A 26,884-nucleotide genomic window follows, 5' to 3' on the forward strand; every position below is an offset into this window, starting at 1 on the left:
TAGTCGCACCCCCCTCCCATACAAATTACGGTACGGGCACCGTTGATCGGAGGTAGTCGTCTCGAGAGCTTAAGAATAAACCTCTCTTACAAGGGAACTGTCCAATCCGATGTGTCGAAACCTACTCCGAAATTTTTCTGTGTCACTGTGCCTGCCGTGTGGCGCACGCACTAAGTTTGTACTTTTAGGACGATTTTACAAACTGCGACATTGTATCGCGATGTCATTGCGCCAACGCAGGCAAGTAACGTAAAATGTTGTCTGCTTTTCATAGACTTCCGTAAGGCATTTGATTAAATTAATCACAAATACCTGATAGAGACAATGCGCCGAATGGACTTCCTGCCAAAAACGATCGACATCATCGAGGACATGGGAATGGGTGTTACTGCAAAAAATCTCCGTTAACTGTCAACTCACAAACGAATTGAAATAAAAAGGGGTGTTACGCAAGGAAGCCTCTTAGCCATGCTGCTGTTTATTATATCGCTGGAACCTTTCCTGAGACAGCTACAGCACGGGCTGACAGCCATTACCATTCAAGGATCAAAGCCCGTGGTAGGTGCTTACGCGAACGATGTAGGCGAAATCATCAGAGATCAAGCAGATGTGACACGATTAGAGATGGGACTTGGAAAATATTGTTCCGGATCAGGTGCATAGGTAAATGAAAACAAAAGTAAATTTCTAAATACAAAGCGGCTTGCTAATTTGCGCATTGAGTGGGCGAACCATGTTAACGTACACAAAGCTCTTGGAATAGCATTGACAACTTCCCTTTTAAAAATGATAGTAATAAATTGGCGAGAGGTGGCAAGAAAAATCAAGGGAGCTTTGATTAAAAACTGTCAACGTAGCATAGACCATTTCCAGAGAATACTGTTTGTCAACACGTATATTTTATCCAAGGCTTACTACATGGCACACGTTCTCCCTATTCCATCAATGGTGGCGAAGACTATCATGTCCACCTTAGCAAAGTTTTCGTGGGAAGGGGAATTGTTTCGAGTGCCGGTGAAGACAGCAGTTTTGGATCCAAGGAAAGGAGGAATGGGACTAACCGACATTAAGTCTAAAGCGATGGCAGTGTATGTCAAACGAACATGGAGCATAATGTGTAACGATCCAGGGTGCAACAGACCAAAACTATGTCATTGTTAGGCCAGGAACTGTAGAGCTGCCGATAAATATATATTACTAAGCTATCTCAGCAAAAAGCTTTTAAACTCCAAAAACGTTACAGCAAAGGCGATTTTAGCTGGAAGACGGAAACATGAAAGGAAAAATAACATAAAAACTAAATACGCTGGAATAGAATGGAATGTGGTGTGGAAAAACATCAGTAGTGATGTTCTTTCGTCTGACTTGAGAACAACATGGTACAAGGTAATCAATAACATCACCTGCATTAATGAGCGTCTATTTGCCATCAGTTTAGGTGACAATAACCCCTGCAGCAAAGGCAACCTCGTTGATAGTGTGCCTCATCGTTACACATGTGGAGATCGGATTATTAATAGGAGGTGAACCAGGGAGAAAATTGCCCAAATAACTTCAGCAAACAATGTACCGACTAACATTTTCTTCAGACCAGAAGAAAGTTACTACCTGAGATCCCCTGCTATACCCGTAGAACAGGACAGGACAGATAGTTGAATTTGTGGAAAGGGGCCAAAATGGGTGGCTGTCAGTTGCACTCGAACATGCTACTACTTTATTCATTTGACAAACATTACAAGAGTAAAGAAAACATTAAAAACACAGCAAGCCAAACATTAATTTTAGAATTTAATTCCCGGCTAAATGCGCCATTCAATCTCACGCCTCAAGAGCAAAACAAATTTAATTTAAATCCAGCTCAAGGCCAATCACTTAAGACTCAAAATCAAGAATTTCAATTTTAAAACGCAGAAGGCCTCATCTTGTAACATTTCATCTACACCTACACCGCAAGCCACCTGACGGTGTGTGGCGGAGGGTACTTTGAGTAACTCTATCGGTTCTCCCTTCTACTCCAGTGTCGTATTGTTCGTGGAAAGAAAGATTGTCGGTATGCCTCTGTGTGGGCTCTAATCTCTCTGATTTTATCCTCATTGTCTCTTCGCGAGATATACATAGGAGGGAGCAATATATTGCTTGACTCCTCGGTAAAGGTATGTTCTCGAAACTTCAACAAAATCCCGTACCGAGCTACTGAGCGTCTCTCCTGCAGAGTCTTCCGCTGGAGTTTATATGTCATCTCCGCAACGCTTTTACGATTACTAAATGAATTTCATTACTGTTTACATATGGTTTCAGCCAATTTTCTGGCCCTAGTACCATACGAGCATTGTGACCGTTTATTAATGAGAGCAGTTCTGGGACCTTTCTATAGACGCTCCTGCATTTTACTATTACCACATTAATATTGTTGTTCCCTGTTGCGTTTTGCCTACTACTAGCTTGTCGCGTCTCTGGAGGCGTGTTGTCGGGCGTAGGGAGGGAATTCTCTAAACTAAAAAACCCCCAAGAGCACTCCACACTTACTCCGCTACCCTTGTAGCCGCTTCCGGCGTGTAACGCACGCCTGACCTATTCAGGGGGACCCTACATTTCTCCACACGATAGCGGAGATCGAGACATTTGGACCCCAGATCTCCGTAGAATCGTCTGAGTCCCTGGTGTAATCCCTCCACTCGGATCCAAACCAGAGGACCGCGATCGGTTCGGAGAACTAGACTACAATTAGTATCTACGCTGGACTATCGTACGAGCACGACGGTCATTTCGATTAATAGCCACACGTAGCGTTTGGCACGTTTGTCAGCGACAGATAATCATAATTTTTCTAGAGATGAAATACCAGTGGTAATGGGCCTAAAGGAATGCGACTTGGCAGTTGTCATAAAAACGGCGTTGGCAGCAGGACTGCCAAAGCCTACCGTTGTGTTCGGGCCCGCCTGGCGTTCTACACGCGGCGTGTTGACAGATTTAAGTGCTGCGTTTCAGTTAATATTGGCGGTGACGGCAGTGTGCAAGGCGTTTTCGTGAAAATTAGCCATCATTGCTCGTGCAGGTACACTGTATTGTTTTGAGGTATGTTACAAAATTTTAAAAAATGATTTAGTACTATTACTTTCACTGCTATTTGAAGCTTTTTATATTCCTGTAAACGTATTTCAGTAGGTATTGAGATTATCTATTTCCAGGATAATGTTGGGTTTTCCACGTGAATTTGGAGAACGGACGCGATCTGAAAAACGTAAACACGATGAAAAGGTTGCGAAAGAGCTAGAGAAAGTTGAAAAAACCAATAGGTAGCTATTTTGTGCCAAAAGACAATTCATCGTCAATTGTAAGTAACACTTCAACATAAGCAGGAACGGAAACTTGCTCTGAGCAAACACCTAACTAACAACATCTGATGCCTCCTGATGAAGGAGCGGTAAGCGGACCTAAGTCCGACTGTGCAGAATCCAACTGCTCCTGGGCAATGGCCAGCGGTAGGGACATTGACCTTCGAATATTTCAACAGTTGTAGACGAACAAAGTACAAAATTTACCAGGCATCACTTAGATTCCAAGCAAATTTGAAGTAAAGAGGCATTGGTTAGTGTGGAGTGAACAGAAGGAAAAGCTCTCCTGTTGGCCACGCTTTCAGAATTATCCCAAAAAGCCTGTCGCATCGAGGTTAGCTAAATTGCATGAAAGATTTGACGACAGGAAAACGACTTGGAAAGAACTAGGTTTTTCTTGAACATGAAAACAATGATTTAGCATGGAGATGTTACGAGAAAAGCCTAATAGGTAGCAGTGCACTTCCCATGTTCCATACACTATTCCTGAAAGGAAGATTATTCTTACGTGAGCTGTTAAAAACAATTATGGATATTCCTGTATATTGAGACTCACGAATTTTTTTAAGGGGAAGTAGCCATCAGTTAGGAGAGCCAGATAATGGTAACTTCTTGGTGTTAATTCAGCTATTGATTAATTATGACCCATTTTTCAGAGAATATACGTTTTATGTTAAAAACTGTCAAGAGAAACACGAAAAGAAAACGCTCTACTTATATTGGAGAGCACAGAAAGAGCTTTTACCTTTGTGTGGAGGTAATATATTAAAGATGATGTTAGAAGAAAGGTAATAAACTCTGTTTTTTCCCTATACATCGCCGATACTACTGTAGTCGTTTCTAAGACCAACAGAATATTCTGATTTTGAGGTATTTTTTAACAAAGAGGAAAATAAATGGTAAGTTCATGACAGGTTGTGAAATGTTTTAATTTGCAAAAAAAGACAGGTAATGCAATTAGTAATGCTATCACAAATGAATTTAACAAGCTTCAACTTGATTTTCAGCCCAGTGCTTTGATAATGGATCAAATATTTCTGAGCAAATAAAATGTTTGCATGTAAAAATTAGAGACATTTATCAGCTTACAAAATTTTCTCCTGTGCAGCACACTCTCTGAACTTGTAGGATTACGCCCTACAAGAAGTAATGGAGGAGTCGGTACCTTCTTCAGGTGTCTGAACCAGCTGTACGATTTCTTCAGTGCAAGAAGGGTCAGTTTCTTCAAGGCGTGCCTCAATTAGATGGCGCACAAGAAGTGGAAAAAATGTTTCAAATGGCTCTGAGCACTGTAGGGCTTAACTTCTGAGGTCATCAACCCCCTAGAACTCAGAACTACTTAAACCTAACTATCCTAAGGGCATCACACACATCCAAGCCAGAGGCAGGATTCGAACCTGCGATCGTAACGGTCGCGAGGTTCCAGACTGTAGCGTCTAAAACCGTTCGGCCAGCTTGCCCGGCCAAGAAGTGAAGCCTGCAGCAGAAAAATTACCACAAGTTTTAAAATACCCAAAAAGTCAAAGTAATTTGCCTCGTGATTAGGCTGATCAGTTATTTCTCCAAGATTCTCTTGAATGTTTGACGGACATTTTAAATTATATGTAAGAAGTTTGACTCTGCAGTCAAAATATGTTTCCGTTGATATTGACCGGAAAAATATTTAAATCTTATGGTTGACATAGATGAAAATGTAGGAGCTCTCTATACCGAATTCTGAAAAAAAAATTGTTATGAAATTGGGATTGAGGCAGTTTTTTCCGAAAAAGAGGAAGGAGGAAGGCTTTCTTTAGTGAATCTGATTGGGATAGTAGTTGAGCACCTGACACACACTCAGATGAAGTGAAGAACAACAATTGCAAAGAGAGGCATTTGACGTAATCATACACAAATTTGTTTCACAGACGGAATTTCGGTATGAAGAAATGGGAAATATTTGTGCAACTTTTTGAAGCCATTATCAGAATAAATACAAATTTGCATTTAATTTTATGCATTGATTGGCGACTCCATAGAGTGCCGTGTGCAAAACGACCATATGACAAATAAAGTTAGAAGGGAGGTCAGCGTTGGCGTTTTGAAAATGGGCATTTTCCCCCTTCCTTTCAGCTATGTTTTTTTAATGTACAATTTTAAAATTGAAATGTTCAGTTAATGATTTGCACGTGCACATTTGATATTTTGTGGTAATCTCTTGCCAAATAAAGTAAATTAAGTCTTCACGTGACACACGTCACACAGAGGGCGGTCTTCTGTATATGTGAGTGTAAACAGCGGCATCAGTTGTTGTGATCGTTTCGCAGCTTCTGTTACTGCTAGTAACTAGACACTAGTGCCTGTGAGCTTTACTTTGTACGCTAAAGGTATGCTGTCACCAACAGTTGGTTTATACTCAGGTGTTTTTGTGGTCTTTTGTTTCTTCTAAACTGATCGCTGTGTGAAAATTTTTAACTTCCAGCACTGAAGATGATCATTGCTGTTGATAAATCATCAAAATTACGGCCAACGCTGACATTCTTTTCAATTTTATCTGTATTTCGCAGCTTCAGTTTACTCGAGGTATGACTTTAAACAATCCTTCAGTCACAACTTTTCGTGTTTTTTAGTAGGTACACGATGAGTTTTGGATACTGTGGGTCCCTCAGCAGGTGGAATTTGTCTTAAGACATGATTTATTTTTTCTCTATATTGGGGTGAAATGCATATTCCTTTCACGAAAAGGTCTGATGTTAGGGTGTGAATTTCGTAAGTCACGTGATGGCTGGGTGTTGTGTGATGTCCTTAGGTTAGTTAGGTTTAAGTAGTTCTAAGTTCTAGGGGACTGATGACCGTAGCTGTCAAGTCGCATAGTGCTCATAGCCATTTGAACCATTTTTTTCATAAGTCAAAAGCGGAACCACTATTTCTCACATATTTTCTGCTTTTGTCTTACGAAATTCATAACCTAACATCAGACCCTTTCGTGACAGGAATATGCATTCCACCTCATTCAAGAGAAAAATAAAGCATGTATTAAGACAAATTACACCCGATGATGGAGCCACAGGGTGCGAAATGCATCGTGTAAGTAATAAAACACTAAAAGTTGTGACTGAAGGCGTTTTTGTAATTCATACCTGCAGCACAAATTTGGATGATAGTGATACGACTAAGAAATTATTTAGAACTTATTCTGACGACCTGAGTGATAATCTTCTCAAAGAAATACTAATGTTAAGTCAGTCAGTGCCGCTACGTTTCCACATCTGACAAAGCAGAAAACTTGGGATTTTTATTACCCTACCAGTGACTTGATTGATATGAGAGAGGATTAAATCATCCAGCACCGTTATCAATATAGCATTAATTTACATCTAAAGTGAGCTTCAGCGATGAAGTGGATAACTTCATCCGTTGCAAGAGTAGATGATTCACGGTTCCATCCACAGCTGATATTGAAAGTTTGAACGAGACTTACATCAAGATAACGAAGTATGCTGCAAAGGTTTCCAAGCTGTAAAGATTTCTTACTAAAAGTTAGGTTTTTTATTTTAGTAAATATTATTAATTTATTATTATTATTTTGTTATAATGGTGTGAGCTAATGTTTGTGTCTATTCAAATACAGTACATTCAGTTAATAAATTATTGACAGTTGAGGCAGAATTTATTTAAAGCTGATGTTTAAAACAAGGTTCTGAAGAATCAATATTTGTCGTAATTGACTGCTGTGGGCTGAGGAGGCTCTGGTGTCCTTACAGAAGTTTGCCCAGCGGTGGCCCTGCAGGGACGTACCTTCGATTGACGGCGCATTGGTAAACAGATAACGCGGGACAGCGCGATCGTAATTTGAAAGCCAATTTCACTTGATGGTTTGTCTGACACAGTTGTTAGTTGTTGTTAACAGTTACTATTCGCTCGTATTGCAGCTCATTTAATATGCATAATAATTAAATTAAGCTCCGATTGACGGAAAACATGTCTGGAGTGACATCATACAATTCCTCGATTTTGTTGTTAATGTAAGTCAATTATGTATCAGTTAAAACTTGAACAGTTCAGCTGACTATGTAACTGCGCGTGTTATTCAAAAAGTTAATGATTTGATACATTTTTGATACGGTGTAAGTTCTTAAAACTCGCAGATTCGCGGCTAGGAAGGAAGGGTAGTACGAACCGCTGCTATAAGCGGTTCTTCGTGCTACAAAAATGAATAACTGTAACATTTTTTAAAATATTTGCAATGTGCTTTGGCAGCTAAAATTTTGGCAGTGCATTTCTTTCCGTGTATTCTTCCTGTGTGAAAATGGCACCATTCGTTTGTCAGAAGGGACGTAGTTGTGGCAGTGGGTCCTGGCCGCCTTGTACTGTACTGTGCTGATGCCGTCTTTTGTTGGCTTGTTGCAGGTGCTGTCCGCGCTGGACATCCTCCAGCCGCCGCACCTGGACTTCTTCCAGGAAATGTATCCTTTGCAATGGCTGCGCCTGCCGCCGCGGTGAGTAGCCGCGAGCTGTGCTCCTGCACCGCGACGGCTTCCCTGTTGCTTCCCCGACGCGGATTGCGTCGTCCTGTGACTGGCGCTGACGCTTTCATCGATACACTGTCCACCGGCTGGAGTCGGCCAGTAGAGAAGTTTGACGTTCGATGCTTCCGGTAGCAGCCGGCCGCAGTACTCCGGTCCCACCGTCCTGCCAAGCAGCTGCCTCCTATTCTTTGCTCCCTGGCTTTGTGCTAAACGTGTGTATCGCTGCAGCCAGTCGTGTCTCATCGCAGAGGGACGGTCGTAACGGTAAACGTAGGTACGACAGATCTTAAATGTACAGGTCTATGGGCGTGACAGCTGTTTGATGGAAAAGTTGTACTGCGGATGGACAATCGACGTCCCAACTCCCACGGTAATCGGGCAGTTAATGCGTAGGGTTCGCTGGTGCGGAGAGCGACAAGTTGGGACTTTGGGTCTGGCGGAAAACGTGTCAGGGAGACGGGTGAGGCAACCGCGTCAGAGTGCGTTCCTGCACAGATTTTCAGGTCTGACCGCTGCGCAGCTTCAGTGCCCTGTGCGCCTGCAAGTCTCTCTTTCCTTCCGGCCTCTTTTGCAACCTGTTTCCCTTCCTATGCTTTCACCACAATTATTCGCCTAATGAGAAACATATTGGTACATTCGTCTCGTGGTATAATATGTCTACTACTATAACTAATCGTGACACCTGTGTCCCTACATTGCGATTTATACTTCCATACTCAGCTTAAAAATTTCCTGAAGTGATTGCAGAATGATTGTTCATTGTTGCATGTCAGGAACATTCCACTTCTGTTCGGTGTCGGGTTCTGCATCTGTTGACAGTTCCAATGTTCCTACCTGTGTTAGAAGCACGGGTTGCGTAAATAAGTGTGTATGAACAGCCATTGTTTGTGGGTGATAATGTGGTGTGTGCGTGTGCTTTTTTTTTTCTTCTTTTTCTTCCATGCTGATAAAGTCAAACGCGTCCGTCTGAAAGTGGCCTGACTCAAATTCGTGGTATGGTTTTCGTGCTTTTTGTCATAGATGACAACCGTAATGCAATCGGCTTTCCAATGAGAAACAACAATCGTAAGTTAAATGACGCCATTGCGATAACCTTTCAATACGCTCGTAAAGGCATCCACAAATTTTCATGTAATCACGATTTTTATTATAACGCGATTCATCTGCCAACAAATACACAAGGACGATTATCATTACATTACTGATATCGTAGACTTTCGGCTTTTGGACCCGGCAGCACACCCGAGAACGAGGGAAGCCTTATCATCATTATTATTATTATTATTCCTTTCCTTCCACTGTGGCGATACTAGTAGTTTCCGGAATACTGGCCAGAGGAGGGTATAGCTTATAGTTGTATTTACGTTGCTTTTCACCAGCTGACGCTCCAATGTCGTGTTCATCACACTCGAGAAAATTTTGAACGTCGGGAAGAGCTTCGTTACAGAGCAGCGTATGTTATGCGAAAGTACGCTCTATAATCATGGAAAGCTCAACAAAATCGCTGGCCCGGTGGATGCCTGCTACAATCGTGAGTGCAAGTGGAAGGACATCAGTTTCTGAGTTTCTTTACTAGCTGTGAAAGCCGGCATTGCCCGCGTATTTGTTTATTCCACTCTTCTGTTGGCCCATCTCCTCCTCTGTCCACGGCCTGATTCCGCTTCTCATGTCGTTTCCTCCAGCCCTCCCCTCCCCTTTCCTTTCCTGCCCGTCCGGAACTCTCCACTCTCTGTCGATCTTGTGCTCTTTTTTTCTGCCCATTTGCTCCTGCCTCTCCATCTGTTTATCTCTTCCTCCGCATCTCTCTCCCATCTCCTTTCTTTCCTTCCTCCCTCTCCGGTTCTTCCTCCTCGTCCTACCTGTGCCTGTCTCCTCCTTCCCATCTCTTTCATCCTCCCTTCTCTCTCCACGTCACCACAATCGCCCCCGTAAGAGATACGATATTTGTTTCTAGATGTGTACCAAATATGATTGAAGTAGTTGCAGAGGTTTAGTGTGAGGTTTCTACCAGTGGCTTTTCTCACATATAGACATGTGAAACATAGTTAACACATTTCACGCGTTTTTGTACACACATTTCGCCTGTATGCCTAGGAAATGTGACGTGCAGTTTCATTTCCACGCAGCTGAATATTTATGCCATTGCATCTCCTAAACTGTGTACTGTACAATGATATAATTTTGCAGATAAATCAGTCGTATACGTGCCCACTGTCTGCGAAATGTGTTGTGAGTTAGTAGTAAAAAAATAATGCATTAGAACGTCACGGACGCTGCGGCAGCTTCTCACGCGGAGCGGGGAATATTGAAAGGGTCTGCGAAATGCGCTGCGAATACCCTGGTACTGAAGAAGTAGTAAATTAAAACTTGAAGCTGTGCGTGGCAGTTTCACTGCACGAAAAGCGAAAATCCAGTAAGCGGCGACGTCTTTTTTTTTCCTTTCATTGTTTTGAGAGGTCGTCAGCTAGAAAAAGTTTCATTAAGACTTGAAATTATGTGCAAAGTCTGTTGCAAGTCTTTAAGTGCTCTCAATGTCAAATACTGGATAACTCAAGCGTAGATATTCTCGTCGTGGGCAACACTGCTTTTTCGTTGTCCTTACCTGAGAAACAGTTGTTTCGACAGTTTATGCTACGTTTACCAAGCTCGGGTGAAAAAGGTCCAGTGGTTTAGGAGAAGACGTGGAACGTACTTGAAGTACATGCGTTGTTAGCAGTTTCTGGAGTTCGGCTCAGTCGATCGCCGGCCGCAGTGGCGACTGGGCCGGGGCGGTCGGAGAAGAGCGGCGGTGTGCGGTCGCCAGCCACACGGCCACCAGGCGGCCACGCGCACGGACGACGGGCGCGCGGAAGGCTCGCAGCCGGCGCTGGGCGAGCGCTCTGCTCAGTGTCCTGCACACGTGGCGAAACCGAGGTAACACCACGGCCGACCGCACCTCGTTGCAGGCGGGTGAAACAGAGGCGGCGGCCGACTGTAGCCGATCTAACGTCAGACTTTAATGCCGGGCACAGTACAGACGGCAAGCCGAGCATGGGAAGCGATGGGCCCCGTAGCCGTCGGCCCACACATCTGGCGACCTGACCACCACGACCACGACCACGAGGGACAGTTGTCATCGTGCCGACGGGAGAGCGCGGTTCCGTCGCCGCGCAGGGAACGGCTCGCCGACACCTGTCTGCACAGTGCTCTGGGGGGCAGTCACGTGGCCACCCATGGGTCCAGTACAGCTCGCGCAAGACGCCGTGACTGGTTGACTTCGTGACAGCCGTGTTTCCTGACGGCAGTGGTATTTTTCCACAAGGCAGTGCGCCGTGTCACGAGGCCAGCAGTGTGACGGAGTGGTTTGAGGAACTCAGTGACGAGTGCCAGTTGATGTGCTGGCCCCCCACCTCGCCAGGTCTGAACTCGATCGAACACGCTAGAGCTCGTCGCCCTCCTTCCCGGAATTGACGAGAATTAGGTGACTTGCGTTTGCAGATGTGGTGCCAATTCCCTTCAGCAATATAGCAAGGCCACATAGATTCCCTGCCGTGGCGCGTCGTCGCTGTTATTCGTGCCAAAGTTCGACACGCCGGGTATTAGGTAGGTGGTGATAATATTCTGATTCATTCGTGTATACACGTACACGCGTAAATTTTGTAGACCTAGTTTCAAATTGTTTCTGCAGGAATATCACATGGAATGCGCAGCATTAGCTCACAAGTAATAATGTTCACGGTGCCTATTTGTGATCAACGTAGTCAAAATTTCAAAACCTACACCGACTGGAGTAACTGCAGCGCTGACGTCAGGAGGATCTTGTGCAAATGTGAAGAGCCGAATGGCCACGACTGGACGATTTAATCACTCGGAGAGCTGTGGCGCGGTAACTACTACGCCGTCGTATCGGTGGTGGCTGCGGCAGTACTCGAGCGAAGTTCACTGCCGAGCTAACTGAAGTGGCGGCGCAGTGTACGGGGCGGCGGCAGCCTGTCCTGGTAGAGGATGCAGAGGTACCGTCTGCGCCAGGCAAATCATCATACGTGGAACGACCTGGCAATTGCGATCCTGCTCGCCGTTCGTACGATGTGCCAGAGGACCCCTAATGTCTCTTTGGTGTTCGTCTCGTCGGTACGATACAATAATGTTTCATTCAGATTGTACGTGAAGCTTCGAGTAACAGTCTTTCAACAAAGTAGTGAGCTGTTAGCTAACACGCTTTCCATACCGATTTGGAATTTTCGTATCTAACCTCGTCTCGTTTCGTCTCTTTGTTTGGGGACGAATATTTGTGGTGGCCAGTGCTGTTGCCGTAATTAAAAAGTTTGAGAAACGTTTGAAGCTGATACTGGTGCGGACGCAGACGTGTGTCTCGGAGAGCTTCACGTTTGTGTCGTGCAGCCCTCACAGCTGGGGAAATTTGGTGCCGCGGGAGCGGGTTGTCCGTGCCGCTTCCGGAAATTCCGTCCCGGAAATTGGTTGAACCGGTTTGGCGAAACATCGGAAGATGTGAGTGTATTTGGTGAAACCTTGGAAGGCGTGAGTGTGTACGGCCGGACGGAGGTGGGACGGGCCTCGTACAGCGCTGCGGAGCTAGGTAACGGGGAAGAAGGCACGCGACATCTTCTCGGTCCGTCGACACGGGAGTGTGAGCTACGCCGGGGAAGCGACGGCTGCTGCAGTCCTCGGATTCGTGGTTCGTCGGTGACTAACGTTTTCGGAGGAGCATTTATGTTATCCGCCAGGTGTCCGAGCGTCGAGAACGACAAAGGAAGTTAACGTTTTTGACGCAGACCAGGAGGAGATGTGTGAGGCACTCGGCGGAGTTCGCATACTTGTTACTCCCGTCATTTATTTGCAGTGGAAACACTGACGCCAGAGATATTCGAACCTGTAGATATCGCGTCGTGTTTGTCTGTCGCGATACTGGCCGCGTAGAGCGAGCACCAGAACGTTGTAGATTTTGAGGGTACATGGGGAAAGATGAGACGGGGTTTGCGAGTTTCCGCGAAGAGATTGGTGTGCTAAACAGAATTTGGCATTTGGAAAACTGGTTTGGGGGGAGGGGGGGGGGGGGGGAGCAGGACGGAGTATTGGCAATCGAGCGCAGCAGCCGACGGAAATGAAGCTCAGCGCAGGGCAGGGCAGGGAGCCTCGGCAGCCGCCTCTGCTGCGCTCGGAACGGCCTCTGTCGTGAAACAGGGCCCTCACGTGAGGCATTTCCTCTGCTACTTGTGCAGCGTTTCTCCAGGCTGGGGTTTCGGGCGTATCGAGGACGTGGCTCGATGCTCCAGCACGATTTAGTTTACGTAATAGCGATACGTCGTGTCGCGCGTACATGGAGAGGTCGGTGTTTTCGACGATACACGGTGGAAACACGTGGAAAAACGTGTTGGCGAGTAGCTGGAGCACGTGCGGACTTGCGTGCTGTAGGCACGTACTGTGAGCATTGCAGGTACGAGAGAGGGGCTGGAAGAGCGGAAAAGTGAACCGCTGTGTAGAGGTGAAGAGGGAAAGCCGGGCAGCGGCGCGAAAGGTGTGCGCGCCGCCCCCAGGCCGTGCCCGCCTCACGCTGCCCCCTGCAGCAGCGACCAGCGACCAGCGACCAGCTCGCTCATTACCCGAGCTGTCTTCCAATTGACGGGACGATTTTACGTGCGTCGCGGTAATTCGTACGAGACTCGACTGACATACATTCACTGTGTTGTATGCCCTCATATAATCGCCCCGTATCGCGGTCGTATTCTCGCACACGCGAGGAATGCTCCGTACACAGTCAGTGTGCCCGCCTCTCTCGATGTCTCGCGAGGAGCGCCGTATGCCACGGACGGTGGTGTCATCTGTCTTGTTCTGGCACGTGTCACGTCCGAGGTCCTTCATTTTGGCGAACAGCGAATACTGTTCCACTCTTTCCGGTCGCCACGTACGCGGGAGCTTCTGCACGGGGAACACTACGCAATCTTGCCTCGTCACGAAGGAGGCGTGACGCATTGCAGAAGGTGCCGTCATTTTCTTCTCTTTGCGAGACGGAGGTGACGTCACTAGACATAACAGTAGTGGCGTGCAGTGACCACCTGCCTCTGCGGTACAAAGTGTTGCCGACACTGTTGCTCACACAGCAACCGTTACTTTGGTACCAGCCGGTTCACTAAGCACGGTCTCCGGGCGAGGAGAACAGGGCGTTTCATTTCGTTTCCCGTGCCATCTTGAAGCACTGTGGCAACGCTGCCTCACCAGACGCCTCACGCAGTCCCTGACAACACTGTGTCGTGGACTCGGGTCACGTGCCACACCAGTCTCGACCGACGGTTCCTAGACACGGTGTCAGGCCGCTCCAACTGACCTCCTTCGCTTTAAGACGACCGCCTCGCCCTCTGCACTGCACCGCCGTCACCTGCATCCACCGGGCACACATCCTTCAGTTTACAACACTGTTGCCGCTACTTTTTACCCACCTCTAGTATTTGCGTAGAGTCGGAGCCGATAAACGGCCGCGAGTGGGCAAGTAGCCTGATCGACTGGAGCTGCTCAGTAGGTTGCATCTAATCTGCGTAAAGCGTGCTTCGGGGCAGTAATGGTGGGAAGCCGCGGAAGTAGGCAGCAGTCTCCAGAGGACGGCTGGCAGGCAGGCGGGACCGAGCAGAGGCTGCGGCGGGCCAGCTGCTCCCCTTGCGCCCGACGGTACAGTCACTCTGGCACTACAGTGACCGGCGTGCAGTTCTCACCAGTCGCTTACAACTTAACGGCCCTTATCACACGGTCTACCCAGAATCTGGCGGTCGTTTTCAGAGGTGGAGAGTTACTCGGTAGGATCTAATTGAAGCTGATGATCTGAATTTACCGAGCGAGGTGCCGCAGTGGTTAGCACACTGGACTCGCATTCGGGAGGACGACGGTTCAAACCCACGTCCGGCCCTCCTCATTTAGGTTTTCCGTCATTTTCCTAAATAGCTTCTTCCAAATTGGGGGATGGTTGCTTTCGAGGGGCACGGCCTACTTCCTTAACCGTCCTCCCGTAATCTGTCTCGAATGACATCGTTGTCGACCGGACCGACGTTACACACTAATCTCGTCGTCCTCGTGCTCCAATAATGTGCACTTGTTCCGTGCACATTGGCAGCTTTGGCCTTTCGTCTAGATCCCTCGTCGACGGCACTTCGAACCCAGTTTAGGTTAGATTCCCTTCCCTCCTTCCAGGCACGAACCCTAATAAACCAGAATGGGGCACGCATTATCGAGTCCATTGCCATCGACCGGTCGTTAGATGGCAGTGAGCACCTACTGCCGAATTTTCCTCGTGTTCTTGCAGTCAAGAGTCTCTCTCCGTGGAGAGTGCGCTCGTTCGCGAGTGTGGCCCGACGTACGGAGTCGGCGCCGGCACACGGCTGCAGAGGAGGACGCAACACTGGCTACTTCTTCTTTGGGGGGGGGGGGGGGGGGGGGGCGGAGCTAGCCACGCCACGCCGGCTGTCCCGTCCCACGCCCCAGCTGTGCAGGGTGCGGGGAGAGCGCGGCGTGGCAGAGTATTGATCAAGTAGGGCTCCGGCGACGCCGCCCTCGCCCTCTGTCCGAGTCCGGCCGGAGGCTGTGAGGCTGCAGAAAGGATCAGAGGAGGCGACACTACTGAAATCCTCGCATTACTAGAAGCTGTACTAGTCACACAGTATGTACTGCAACATTTGGACGGCAACCTTCGCGACTGACATTTAGTGGAACCGCAACGAAAAACGCATTTGTTTTCATGATTGCCACCACAACGACCGTATCGTCCCCGTGACACTTTCTTCGCTATTTCGTGATAATACAAAAGAACCCACCGCCCGTCTTTGATCTTTTACGATCCGGAAAGGCTCCCATACCACGCAGCGTTGCTCCAGGAAACGATGCACAAGCAGCCTCTTCAGTACATTTGTCCCATCTTCACAGTGTTTTACCGGTAAAACGCACTCTTTTGGTTCGCCGTCCCCACAGTATTTTCCGCGTCATCGTTCCAGTATCAGTTGCTCCTAGTTCAACTCTCCAGATATTTGCTTCAATCGACAGTCTTTAATTAAGCCTTTAAATTTGCCACCTGATGGAAATAAACTCATTTTTGTTTGTTAGTATTCGTGAGGAAGAACCCATGTATATACAGTGAGGTGACAAAAAGTGGCGGACTGCACCACAGTTCGTGCCGGACTTCCTCGGCGCGACGTGGACTCGGCAAGTCTTCGGAAGTCCCCTGCAGAAACACTGCACCATTCTTCCTCCACAGTCGTTCATAATCGCGAAACCACTGCCGGTGCGCGAATTGACATCTCCATTGTGTCGCATAAATGCTAGATGCCATTGACGTCGGGCGATCTGGGTGGCCAAGTCATTCACTCGACTTGTCCAAAATGTTCTGCAAACCAGTCGCAATCATTTCTGCCTCGGTGACGAGGGACTTCGTCATCCACAAAAATCCCACCATTTTTTCGTCTACAAAAAGCTTAACGTAACTATTTGCACTCAATGATAGGTTCACTTGGACCAGAGCACCCACCCCATTTCGTGTGAAGACAGCAGCCACCAACAGCTTGCACAGTGTCTTGTTCACTATTTACATCCACGGCTTCTGCGCCATACTCGAACCCTACCGTCAACTGAAACTGGGTGTCATGTGACCGGACCACGCTTTTCTGGTCGCCTGGGGACCGACCGATCTGGTTTCAAAAAATGGCTCTGAGCACTATGCGACTTAACTTCTGAGGTCATCAGTCGCCTACAACGTAGAACTAATCAAACCTAACTATCCTAAGGACATCTCAAACATCCATGCCCGAGGCAGGATTCGAACCTGCGACCGCGCCGGTCGCTCGGCTCCAGACTAGCGCCGGCGGTGTGCTTTCGAGCTCCGGACAGGCGCTACAGGCGATGTGCTGCTCCCCTAGTCCATTAACGCCCAATTTCGCCACACTGTCTTAACGGATACGTTCGTCGTACGTTCCACATTGATCTACGCGCTTATGTCAAGCACTGTTGCTCCTCTGTTAGCACTGACAAAGTAAACGCCGCTGCTCCCGGTGGTTGACTGAAGGCTGTCGGTCGTTACCTTGTCTGTGGTGGCGGGTAATGCCTGAAATTTGGTAGTGTCGTCACACTCTCAACCACAAGGATCAGCGGAATATTGAATTCCCCTATTGATTTCCGAAATGGAATGGCCCATTCCGCTTCCCAAGTCTGTTAATTCGTGTCGTGCGGCCATAATCACGTCGCAACCTTTTCACATGGATCACCTGAGTACTAATGACAGCTTCGCCAATGCAGTGCTCTTTTATAGCCTGTGTACTCGATACTAGCGCCACCTGAATCTGTGCGTCTCACTGTCCCACGGCTTTTGTCACTTCATTGTATCTAATAGTGACGACAGCAGTCCCAGGTGTGTTATCATTATTGCGTACACCCATCCGGTCTATTCTGTCGATAATGGCACTGGCAGTAGCAGTGTTACGTTTCCTGTAGGGAAACGTCCAAGAAAATTGATCATTTAAGATCAGACCGATGATGAAGACGTCAGTCATCGTAATTGGAATTTGGAAAAAGAAAATAAAAGTACTCCGGCAGTATACGCAGACCACTGGCATAATAGCGCCAATTCAGAGCGATTAGGTGGGAGTACGAGAGATTTAAACCTTCGACAATATTTTTTGGGACAACAGTGTTACGAAAATGAATCGGCACACACAACAATGATCTGTGAAAACACAAGAAAGAAAACTGACGAGACACGAACCACTGTCTATTGTAATGAAATGTGCTTTGCATTAGTCATGATAATGGCTCAAATTTTAAAAAATTGAAGGTGAACTGGTCTAAAACAGCCATCATAGAAACACCGATACTTAGGAAATACTTTTGCAAATCACAAGGTTTTTACGTTTTGCAGATAAAAATCTAGCTGACGCGATGGATAATTAAGTAAAGTCACGTCTGTGATAAACTATTTTAATAAAAAAACTCAAAGAAACAACTGTAATAGAAGAGAACATCGCGATCAGTGAATGGTTAATAAAATTAAAGCGACACGTCGTGTTAACAATTTAAAATAAAAAAAATTTATAAACGGAGCGAATCAGCATCGTGCTGTTGCTCTAATTTTAAAATATATTCACAAAACGATAAAACATCTTCATTACAATCCACCTGAAACTGTTGTAATGGAGTTGTCGAAGTCAGTGTTAAATAATAAATGACACTAGGAGAAAATATAAAAACACAGTAAATGAAGCAGGCAAAAGGGAATACAAACGTCTGAAAAATGAGATTGACTGGAAGTGCAAAATGGCTAAGCAGGGATGGCTAGAGGACAAATGTAAGGATGTAGAGGCTTATCTCACTAGGGGTAAGATAGATACTGCCTACAGGAAAATTAGAGAGACCTTTGGAGAGAAGAGAACCAATTCAATGAATATCAAGAGCTCAGATGGAAACTCAGTTCTAAGCAAAGAGGGAAAGCAGAAAGGTGGAATGAGTATATAGAGGGTCTATACAAGGGCCATGTACTTGAGGACAATATTATGGAAATGGAAGAGGATGTAGATAGAGATGAAATGCGTGATACGATACTGCGTGAAGAGTTTGACAGAGCACTGTAAGACCTGAGTCGAAAAAAGGCCCCGGGAGTAGACAACATTCCATTGGAACTACTGACGGCCTTGGGAGAGCCAGTCCTGACAAAGCTCTAACATCTGGTGAGCAAGATGTATGAGACAGGCGAAATACCCTCAGACTTCAAGAATAATATAATAATTCCAATCCGAAAGAAAGCAGGTGTTGACAGATGTAAAAATTACCGCACTATCAGTTTAATAAGTCACAGTGCAAAATACTAATGCGAATTCTTAACAGACGAATGGAAAAAATGGTAGAAGCCGACCTCGGCGAAGATCAGTTTGGATTCCGCAGAAATGTTGGAAAACGTGAGGCAATACTGACCCTACGACTTATCTTAGAAGAAAGATTAAGAAAAGGCAAACCTACGTTTCTAGCATTTGTAGACTTAGAGAAAGCTTTTGACAGTGTTGACTGGAGTACTCTCTTTCAAATTCTGAAGGTGACAGGGGTAAAATACAGGGAGCGAAAGGCTATTTACAATTTGTACAGAAACCAGATGGCAGTCATAAGAGTCGAGGGGCATGAAAGGGAAGCAGCGATTGGGAAGGGAGTGAGCCAGGGTTGTAGCCTGTCCCCGATGTTATTCAATCTGTATATTGAGCAAGCAGCAAAGGAAACAAAAGAAAAATTCGGAGTAAGTATTAAATTCCATGGAGAAGAAATAAAAACTTTGAGGTTCTGCGATGACATTGTAATTCTGTCAGAGACAGCAAAGGACTTGGAAGAGCAGTTGAACGGAATGGACAGTGTCTTGAAAGGAGGGTATAAAATGAACATCAACAAAAGCAAAACGAGGATAATGGAATGTAGTCAAATTAAATCGGGCGATGCTGAGGGAATTAGATTAGGAAATGAGACACTTAAAGTAGTAAAGGAGTAAGACAGGAGCAAAATAAATGATGATGGTCGAAGTAGAGAGGACATAAAATGTAGACTGGCAATGGCAAGGAAAGCGTTTCTGAAGAAGAGAAATTTGTTAACATCGAGCTTAGATTTAAGTGTCAGGAAGTCATTTCTGAAAGTATTTGTATGGAGTGTAGCCATGTATGGAAGTGAAACATGGACGATAAATAGTTTTGACGAGAAGAGAATAGAAGCTTTCGAAATGTGGTTCTACAGAAGAATACTGAAGATTAGATGGGTAGATCACGTAACTAATGAGGAGGTATTGAATGGAATTGGGGAGGATTTTGTGGCACAACTTGACAAGAAGAAGGGATCGGTTGGTAGGACATGTTCTGAGTCATCAAGGGATCCCCAATTTAGTATTGGAGGGCAGCGTGGAGGGTAAAAATCGTAGACGGAGACCAAGAGATGAATACACTAAGCAGATCCAGAAGGATGTAGGTTGCACTAGGTACTGGGAGATGAAGAAGCTTGCACAAGATAGAATAGCATGGAGAGCTGGATCAAACCATTCTCTGGACTGAAGACAACAACAACCTGTACATGGATAATTGCTTTTATTCACCGAAACTGTTCGTAACTTCAGTTCGAAATGGAACAAATGCCTTTGGGACAGTTCGTTTTAAAAGAAAAAAAATATGCAAAATTTAAAAAGGGGGAATGCATGTTAAGCTACAATGGCATGTCAGCATTGAAGTAGGAAGATGAATTGGCATCGATGTTTTTTCTACAAAGCGAGGAAATGCATGACTGAAGGAAACTGAAGTCAGCAAAACCGAAATGCATTGATGATGACCACAGGGAAGCGATCGGTATTGAGTGACAAATTCAGATATCAGCGGGTTTCCCTGTTACGTGGAAGTATTTGAAAGGATGCCGGAAAATCTTTGGTTAGTTATTTGATATGGCACTTTATAATTAATATTTTCTTTACGACAAAAATAATATGAAAAAGAAACACAATTATACTGAGAACTGAGTTCAAATAGCGGAAGCATTATTGCAAATCGTGCCGCCACAAGATTAAGAGACAACGACCACTATCGACCGGAGATATGGCGGTGGCGCTGAAACAGTCATCCAACGAGAGTGCACAAAGTGGGTGCAAAAAAAGAGGAAAAAATATCAAACAGTTAAAGATTAGTAACTGTGAACGGTTGTTCTCAGAGCGTAGTTAATGTTAACTAAGTATTCATTTACAAATTGTTACTTATACATTGTCCAGATGTAAATAATGAACAATTTTTGTTCACTGCTGGATTGATTATATTTCCTTCATTTATTCATTATTGGCTGCCGTTTGTGAAAAGTGCAACACCCAGAAGGAATCATCCGCTTGGCGGAAGTGGCGACGGGTGTGCAAGCAATACGTGATAAGTTTTGCAACGAGATGGGGCACACGTTGGCTGAGTAGAGCCCTATCGTGTAGGTCCGACAGGGTCTCTGTTGCGCCTAGAGTAGTCGTTGCAGAGATGTCACACGAGGTGAAAACGCCATATCGGCGTGTGAGCGAATTCGAAAGGGGCAGAATGATCGGTCTCCTGGAAACGGGGTTGTCATACCATCACATTTCGGCTCGCACAGGCCATGTTGCTACGACGGTGATGCGTGTGTGGAAGCAGTGGATAGAGGAAGGTCGTACGCAGCGACGAGCGGGAACTGAACCACGGTACACGACCACAGCACAGGATGACCGCCATCTTGTCCTTATGGCCGTTACAGCGTCATCCACAGTGCTGGCTCGTCACAGGCGTGAACTCGTGTGCATCGACGGCTCGTCGCCGGCTGTTGCAGGTTGGACTGGTTGCACGCATGCCATTGCGTCGGCTTCCATTGTCCAGAAACCACAAACTCCTCCGACTGCAATGGCACGTGAACACCGTCACTGGGTGTCGAGTGGCTACATGCAATCTTTTGGGATGAGTCCCGCTTCAACGTGTCCTACAGTGATGGTCGCATACGTGTTGGACGGTACCGTGGTGAGCGCAACCTGGAGGACTGCATTGTGGAGCGGCATAACGGACATAAAGCAGGTGTCATGGTATGGGGCGCCATTGGTTACAAGAACCGATCTCGCCTCGTGCGTGTTGCGAACACTTTTGAACGGCAACCCGTACGCAACCGAGGTTGTAGAGCCTGAGGTGTTGCTCTGTTTCAGACATCTTCACAGGCCACAAAATGGTTCAAATGGCTCTGAGCACTATCGGACTTGACATCTTAAGTCATCAGTGACTTAGAACTACTTAAACCTAACTAACCTAAGGACATCACACACATCCATGCCCGAGGCAGGATTCGAACCTGCGGTCGTAGCGGTCGCGCGGTTCCGGACTGAAGCGCCTAGAACCGCTCGGCCACCGCCGCCGGCTTCACAGGCCACACTTCTTCTCAATGCCCCGCCACATATTGCGAGGAATGAAGAGGGACGCGTACCGTTGCTTCCTCGCCTGCACGTTCGCCAGACATATCGGCCATCGAACATACTGATTAGTACGGCTTGTTCTAACCTGTGGTATTAAATTAATTGAACTGGTGCGTTTCCTTCTTGGTGTTGCAATTTCCAAAAACGTTAGTGTATTTCGTTGCGCCGATGTATACCTGTTACACGACGCGCACGTTTACACCGGCGGCTGGAAAACGCGGCGAAACAGCTCAGTGGCTGGAGGCGGGATCGACCCATTTGCTCGACACGATCTGAGCGATCGGGCGACAGCGGGCAGGCGGAGAGGTTAATCACTGACACCGTACGGTGCTCGTATCGATTTAAGTGATGTGAACGTGTGTGTACTCACAGCTGCCGCACCGCAAGGCAAACGTCAGCGTTCTTCTTGCCGCCGCCCTACCACTCGATCGTCGGAATCGGGCTCTATTGCTGCATAAGGACGTACGGGTACATTGAAACGTTTATGCTCTTCTAAGGTTTGACTGTACTGGCATAATTAGCTAAACATAATCAGTGGAACAAAATAATAAAAGGGAAAAGTATTTTTGTAGGCTGCCTAGAACGACAGCGTAAGAAAGTGATGTTTTTCTCGCCACAAGTGCAGTAAGTACCCGCATTCGCGGCCGAGGTAGCTCCCGACCTTCGACCCGTTGATGCGCGGCTTTTATTTCCCTCCCTTTTACACAGTCTTAATTGTTGTTTTGAAAAATATACGGATGACATCTGTACCACATCATTTCAAAATAATAGTAAAAATTACTACAAAAATCAAAATAAATAAACAGCAAGAAAGCCGTGCAGTCGTGTGAATTCCTGTGTGTGCCACTTTCCTGTGCCTCCCACTGGACGGTGGCGACAAGTTCCTCATGACTACACTTTGCGGCTGTGTCCGAGATTAAATTCCGGCCCTCCGCAGCACACACACACACACACACACACACACACACACACACACACACACACACACACACACACACAGACACACACACACACATGTAGATATTATAATTGAGCGGCTCCACCGTAACCATTACTTTTGTCTTTTGGATAAATTTTGTGTTGACTGAGACTAAGATTCAGTTGTCGGTTCGGGCAGCAATACATGCGCGAAATGTGGTCATCAGTAACTATCACATTATTCCGCGTATTTTTTAGGCTTCACGCATTGCACTAGAGAACAGTACATAGTAAATTCGTACCTTCTCGAGTAGATCCGGAAAGTTCTCGGACGGCTATGTTTGCGGGTATTTTGTACTGAATTTACAGTCTTACAATCCGTAGTCTTTCCCCACGAAGTCCCGATAGTTTTTATATCCGACTGAGAAGTGGAACCGGTTGGTTATTTTATGACACAATGCAATGGTATCATTTACGGCTCAAGTAGAGTTTGCTAATAACAGTTGTAATTGTAGACGGGTAGTGAGTTTGCCAAGACGAGCCGGCAGGTTTTGGACTGTGCAGTTTTTGTGTGTAAGTTTTGTAGAGCAAGCAGGGCACGAGGGAGTGGGTGGTTCTGGGAACGAAGTGCCGGCCTGCGCAGGCTGGCGGTGCTGCTGCTCCGCGTCGCCCCCGGCGGCTCGCACGTGGCACTGCGGCTCGGCTCGGCGTGTCACTCCATTCATTTGTAGTACAGGAAAATAGGACTGAACATTTGTTACGACGTGGCACTAACCTTGCCGAAACACAGACTCCTCCTGAGATACTATAGCTCTCGATTTACGTGATGCACACGAAAACTGGACAAATTGGTATTAGAATTCTGCAAGGCTATACGTGTTTCAGCATGTTACCTGCTGATCTCAGTGGTTTTATTATTTAATTTTATCGTCGCTTTTTCGTCAAATAATTTAACTAAAGGAACTGATATACGTCAGGAAGCTAACTATTTACGCGTTATCACAAAAATTACGCCTACAAAACTATTTTTGGGAACAGAATAGCCAGCCTTCACGCACAGTTTACATCTGCGTGTTCGAAAACAGTGATAGGGACATAAAAATCCTGCTAAGCTAATATAGACTGCCGGAAGAAAAAAAAAAATAGTGCAGCTGGAAAGACGGCGTGGACTATGATGCGATGGCAGCACGTGCCGCCGGAGGGATAGTAGGCTTAGTGATAATGGCGTCTCGATAGTTTCCCTGTAGCAGGGAATCCTGACAGCCGAAAGCGTATGCGCGCGTCCGTGCCCGTGCTTCCTGCGGCTAACGGAGCGACGTGGAGAGGCGCCAGATTGCGGCCTCCCGAATGGGAGGACGGTCCCTTCCGAGTTGGACAAGCTGCGTCAGTTGTGCAACGTGAACTTCTCACACCCGTTCACGAGGTTCTACACACACGCCAGCCAGGGCCGCCGTACCCGTATTGTAAGGGGAGCAGTGGCAGAGGGCACAGCGCGGATGAGAGGCGGACGTGTCACCACCAACTGTTGCGAGCAGGTTATTAGCAGTGGGATTACCGGCCGTCACTCGTGCTGCCCGTCTTCCAGTCACTGGTGCCGTCAGAGCATCACTTGGAAGACGGAATGATATTGAGCGACGAAAGCCGATTCTGCCTGCACGCGAGCGGCGCTCGTTAGCTGATACGCGCTGTCTCGTAGAGTCCGTTCGTCCGACACGCACTGGCCCCACGCCGTGCTGCTACAAACTGGCGTGCACATTCGGTGTCTGTGGAGGCGGCGCTGGCCGGCGCTCGGCAGCTGCACAACACGGTCGTTGGAAAGCGACGCGTTGTCCCGGCAGGGCGTGCTCTGGCCAGCACGATCTCCCGACCCGACCCCAGTCCAACAAGTGTGGGAGAACTGACTCGTGCTACTCGTCAACCGACAATTCTTACAGCTTGAGCGAGCGTCTTCGCTGTCCGTACTATCGACTTCGACGCAGAGTCGGCGCCTGCCCTCGCTCTCGGAGGCTACGAACTGATATACGTGTTTCAGCATGTGTCTATACTTGATATCTCAGAACCGACTGTGCTGTTGATCTGTAAATGTAATCGTTTCATGTACTCCGCATGCATTTTTCTAACAAACTCATAAGTGAATTGGAAATCTCTAAACGGGTGTACTAATTTTTACTTAACCTGTATGAATGAAAATTTAAATGTTCGTTAGTTCAAAATCGTGTATCTCACACATTGCATTCAAAGTTTCACACGACGTCGCATTCGAATACGTGCATGTTCTTATGCACCTACTGGAGCGGCAAACGGTGGAAATGCACTAATGGAAAAAAGCAACGCAAAAAATGAGTGTAGAATAATGAAGTCGCGGGGATATATTTGTCTAGGAAATATTGCAAGATGAAAGGGTTATTGGAAGCGCGAGACAAGCCATTGCAAATAGAAGATGCTGATCGTTAATAACGGCTGTAACTGCCAGAATGTTGAACTCAAACGTGATGCATTGTGCTGTACAAATGCCGGATATCAGTTTGTCGGATGGAATTACACGTCTGTTGCATTTGGTCGGCCAGTATAGGGACGGTTAATGCTGACGCCATAGTTATCATCCGAGAAACTTTCGAAATGTGGTGCTACAGAAGAATGCTGAAGATTAGATGGGTAGATCACATAATTAACGAGGAAGTATTGAATAGGATTGGGGAGAAGAGAAGTTTTGTGTCACAACTTGACTAGAAGAAGGGATCGGTTGGTAGGACATGTTCTGAGGCATCGAGGGATCACCAATTTAGTGTTGGAGGGCAGCGTGGAGGGTAAAAATCGTAGAGGGAGACCAAGAGATGAATACCCGAAGCAGATTGAGAAGGATGTAGGCTGCAGTGGGTACTGGGGTATGAAGAGGCTTGCACAGGATAGAGTAGCGTGGAGAGGTGCGTCAAACCAGTCTCGGGACTGAAGGCCACAACGACAACGATGTCCCGCCCGTCCTCGACAGGAGACAGATCTGGCGATCGAGCAGGCCGAGGCAGCACTGCGCCTCTCGGCGGAGCGTGCGGTGCGCGCGCCGGCGCGTCCCCTTGCAAAACACTTGCTGGAATGCCGTTCGCGAATGGCGAATCACCAGGTTGACGCTCAAATGTACAGCCAGCGTGAGTCGGATAACAACGACAGTGCTCCCCAGACCACAAGCTCGTGTGCAACACGCAGAAGGATCGTCACAGGCCCTCAGTTGGCCTCCCGAGCAGTACAGGACCGCCACTGGCAGCCAGGCAGGGCCGTCTTTCGTCGCAAAACACGACAGAGCTCCACCCCGACGTCCAGTGACCCCTCGCTGGACACCTGCTCAAGACGCAGTACGGTGCGACACAGCCATACGCCGAATACGATTCTGGCCGTCCGCAGCGCGGTGTTCGTGTGACCGCGCGCTCCCGTGACCACCGACACACAGCGACTACATCACTGAAATGTCTTCCTGCAGTATCCCAGATGGACATCCAACGTCTCGTAGCCGTAATGCACGACGTTGTTCAGTGTTAATAATGACGTGTCTTTGTCGCCTTAGAGGCTTCGCTAACTCCTCCTCGACACGTCCATTCTGAAAGGTAACAAACGCTCACGACCGTTTCGGCGCTCACTTAACAGTTCCTGATCTGCATCCTCATTGTGCCGCCACCACCGCCACTCTTAAGCGACTGGCGCGAAATTTTAACAGACGTCAGGTTTAAGATGTAGAAACACGCCTCTCTACTTTTGTTTATGTTGCACAAATCCTTCTTGGTCTTGAGATTTGTTTCCCATCTGTGTATTAAGGGTACGTGTTGTTAGCAAAACTCTCATGTTCATTTGTACAAAATCTTAAATCTCCGAATGTTCTTCACGTATTCCTTTGAAATTTTGACACACAGTGTGCGACGAGCGACAAGTGAGCGTGTGTGGGGGAGGGGAGGGGAGGGGAGAGAGCACAACACTGCGCCCCGCCCCGCTCAACCGACCTCCTCCAACCACAGACGCTCTGGCGTCCAGCAGTCACGCGCCTGTTTTTTTACACCACTGCACTCCCATATGGTATTTAAATATATGTCTTATATACATAATAAATATATGCACCATACGGCAGTCCAGTAGGTCTATAATAACACGTACGTATTCGAGTGCTATGTTACGTAAAAATTTCAAAGCAATCGGTGAAG

At 46.9% G+C, this 26,884-nt stretch overlaps 1 protein-coding gene across 2 annotated transcripts in view; it reads left to right on the top strand.

Moving 5' to 3' along the window:
• The window catches only part of LOC126326117 (serine/threonine-protein kinase NLK), a 384,109-nt gene that overhangs the window by 230,440 nt on the left and 126,785 nt on the right, over window positions 1-26,884 (top strand). For both annotated transcript variants that reach the window (XR_007560592.1, XM_049995567.1), the window contains exon 3: window positions 7,722-7,777. Coding sequence is in view for 1 of the 2 variants with exons in the window: in XM_049995567.1 (XP_049851524.1) it covers window positions 7,722-7,777 (56 nt within the window). In the remaining variant the exon portion in view is untranslated. The remainder of the gene's footprint in view (window positions 1-7,721; window positions 7,778-26,884) is intronic.

This window comes from Schistocerca gregaria, chromosome 1 (genome assembly GCF_023897955.1).
Source record: "Schistocerca gregaria isolate iqSchGreg1 chromosome 1, iqSchGreg1.2, whole genome shotgun sequence".
NCBI classification, from domain to species: domain Eukaryota; kingdom Metazoa; phylum Arthropoda; class Insecta; order Orthoptera; family Acrididae; genus Schistocerca; species Schistocerca gregaria.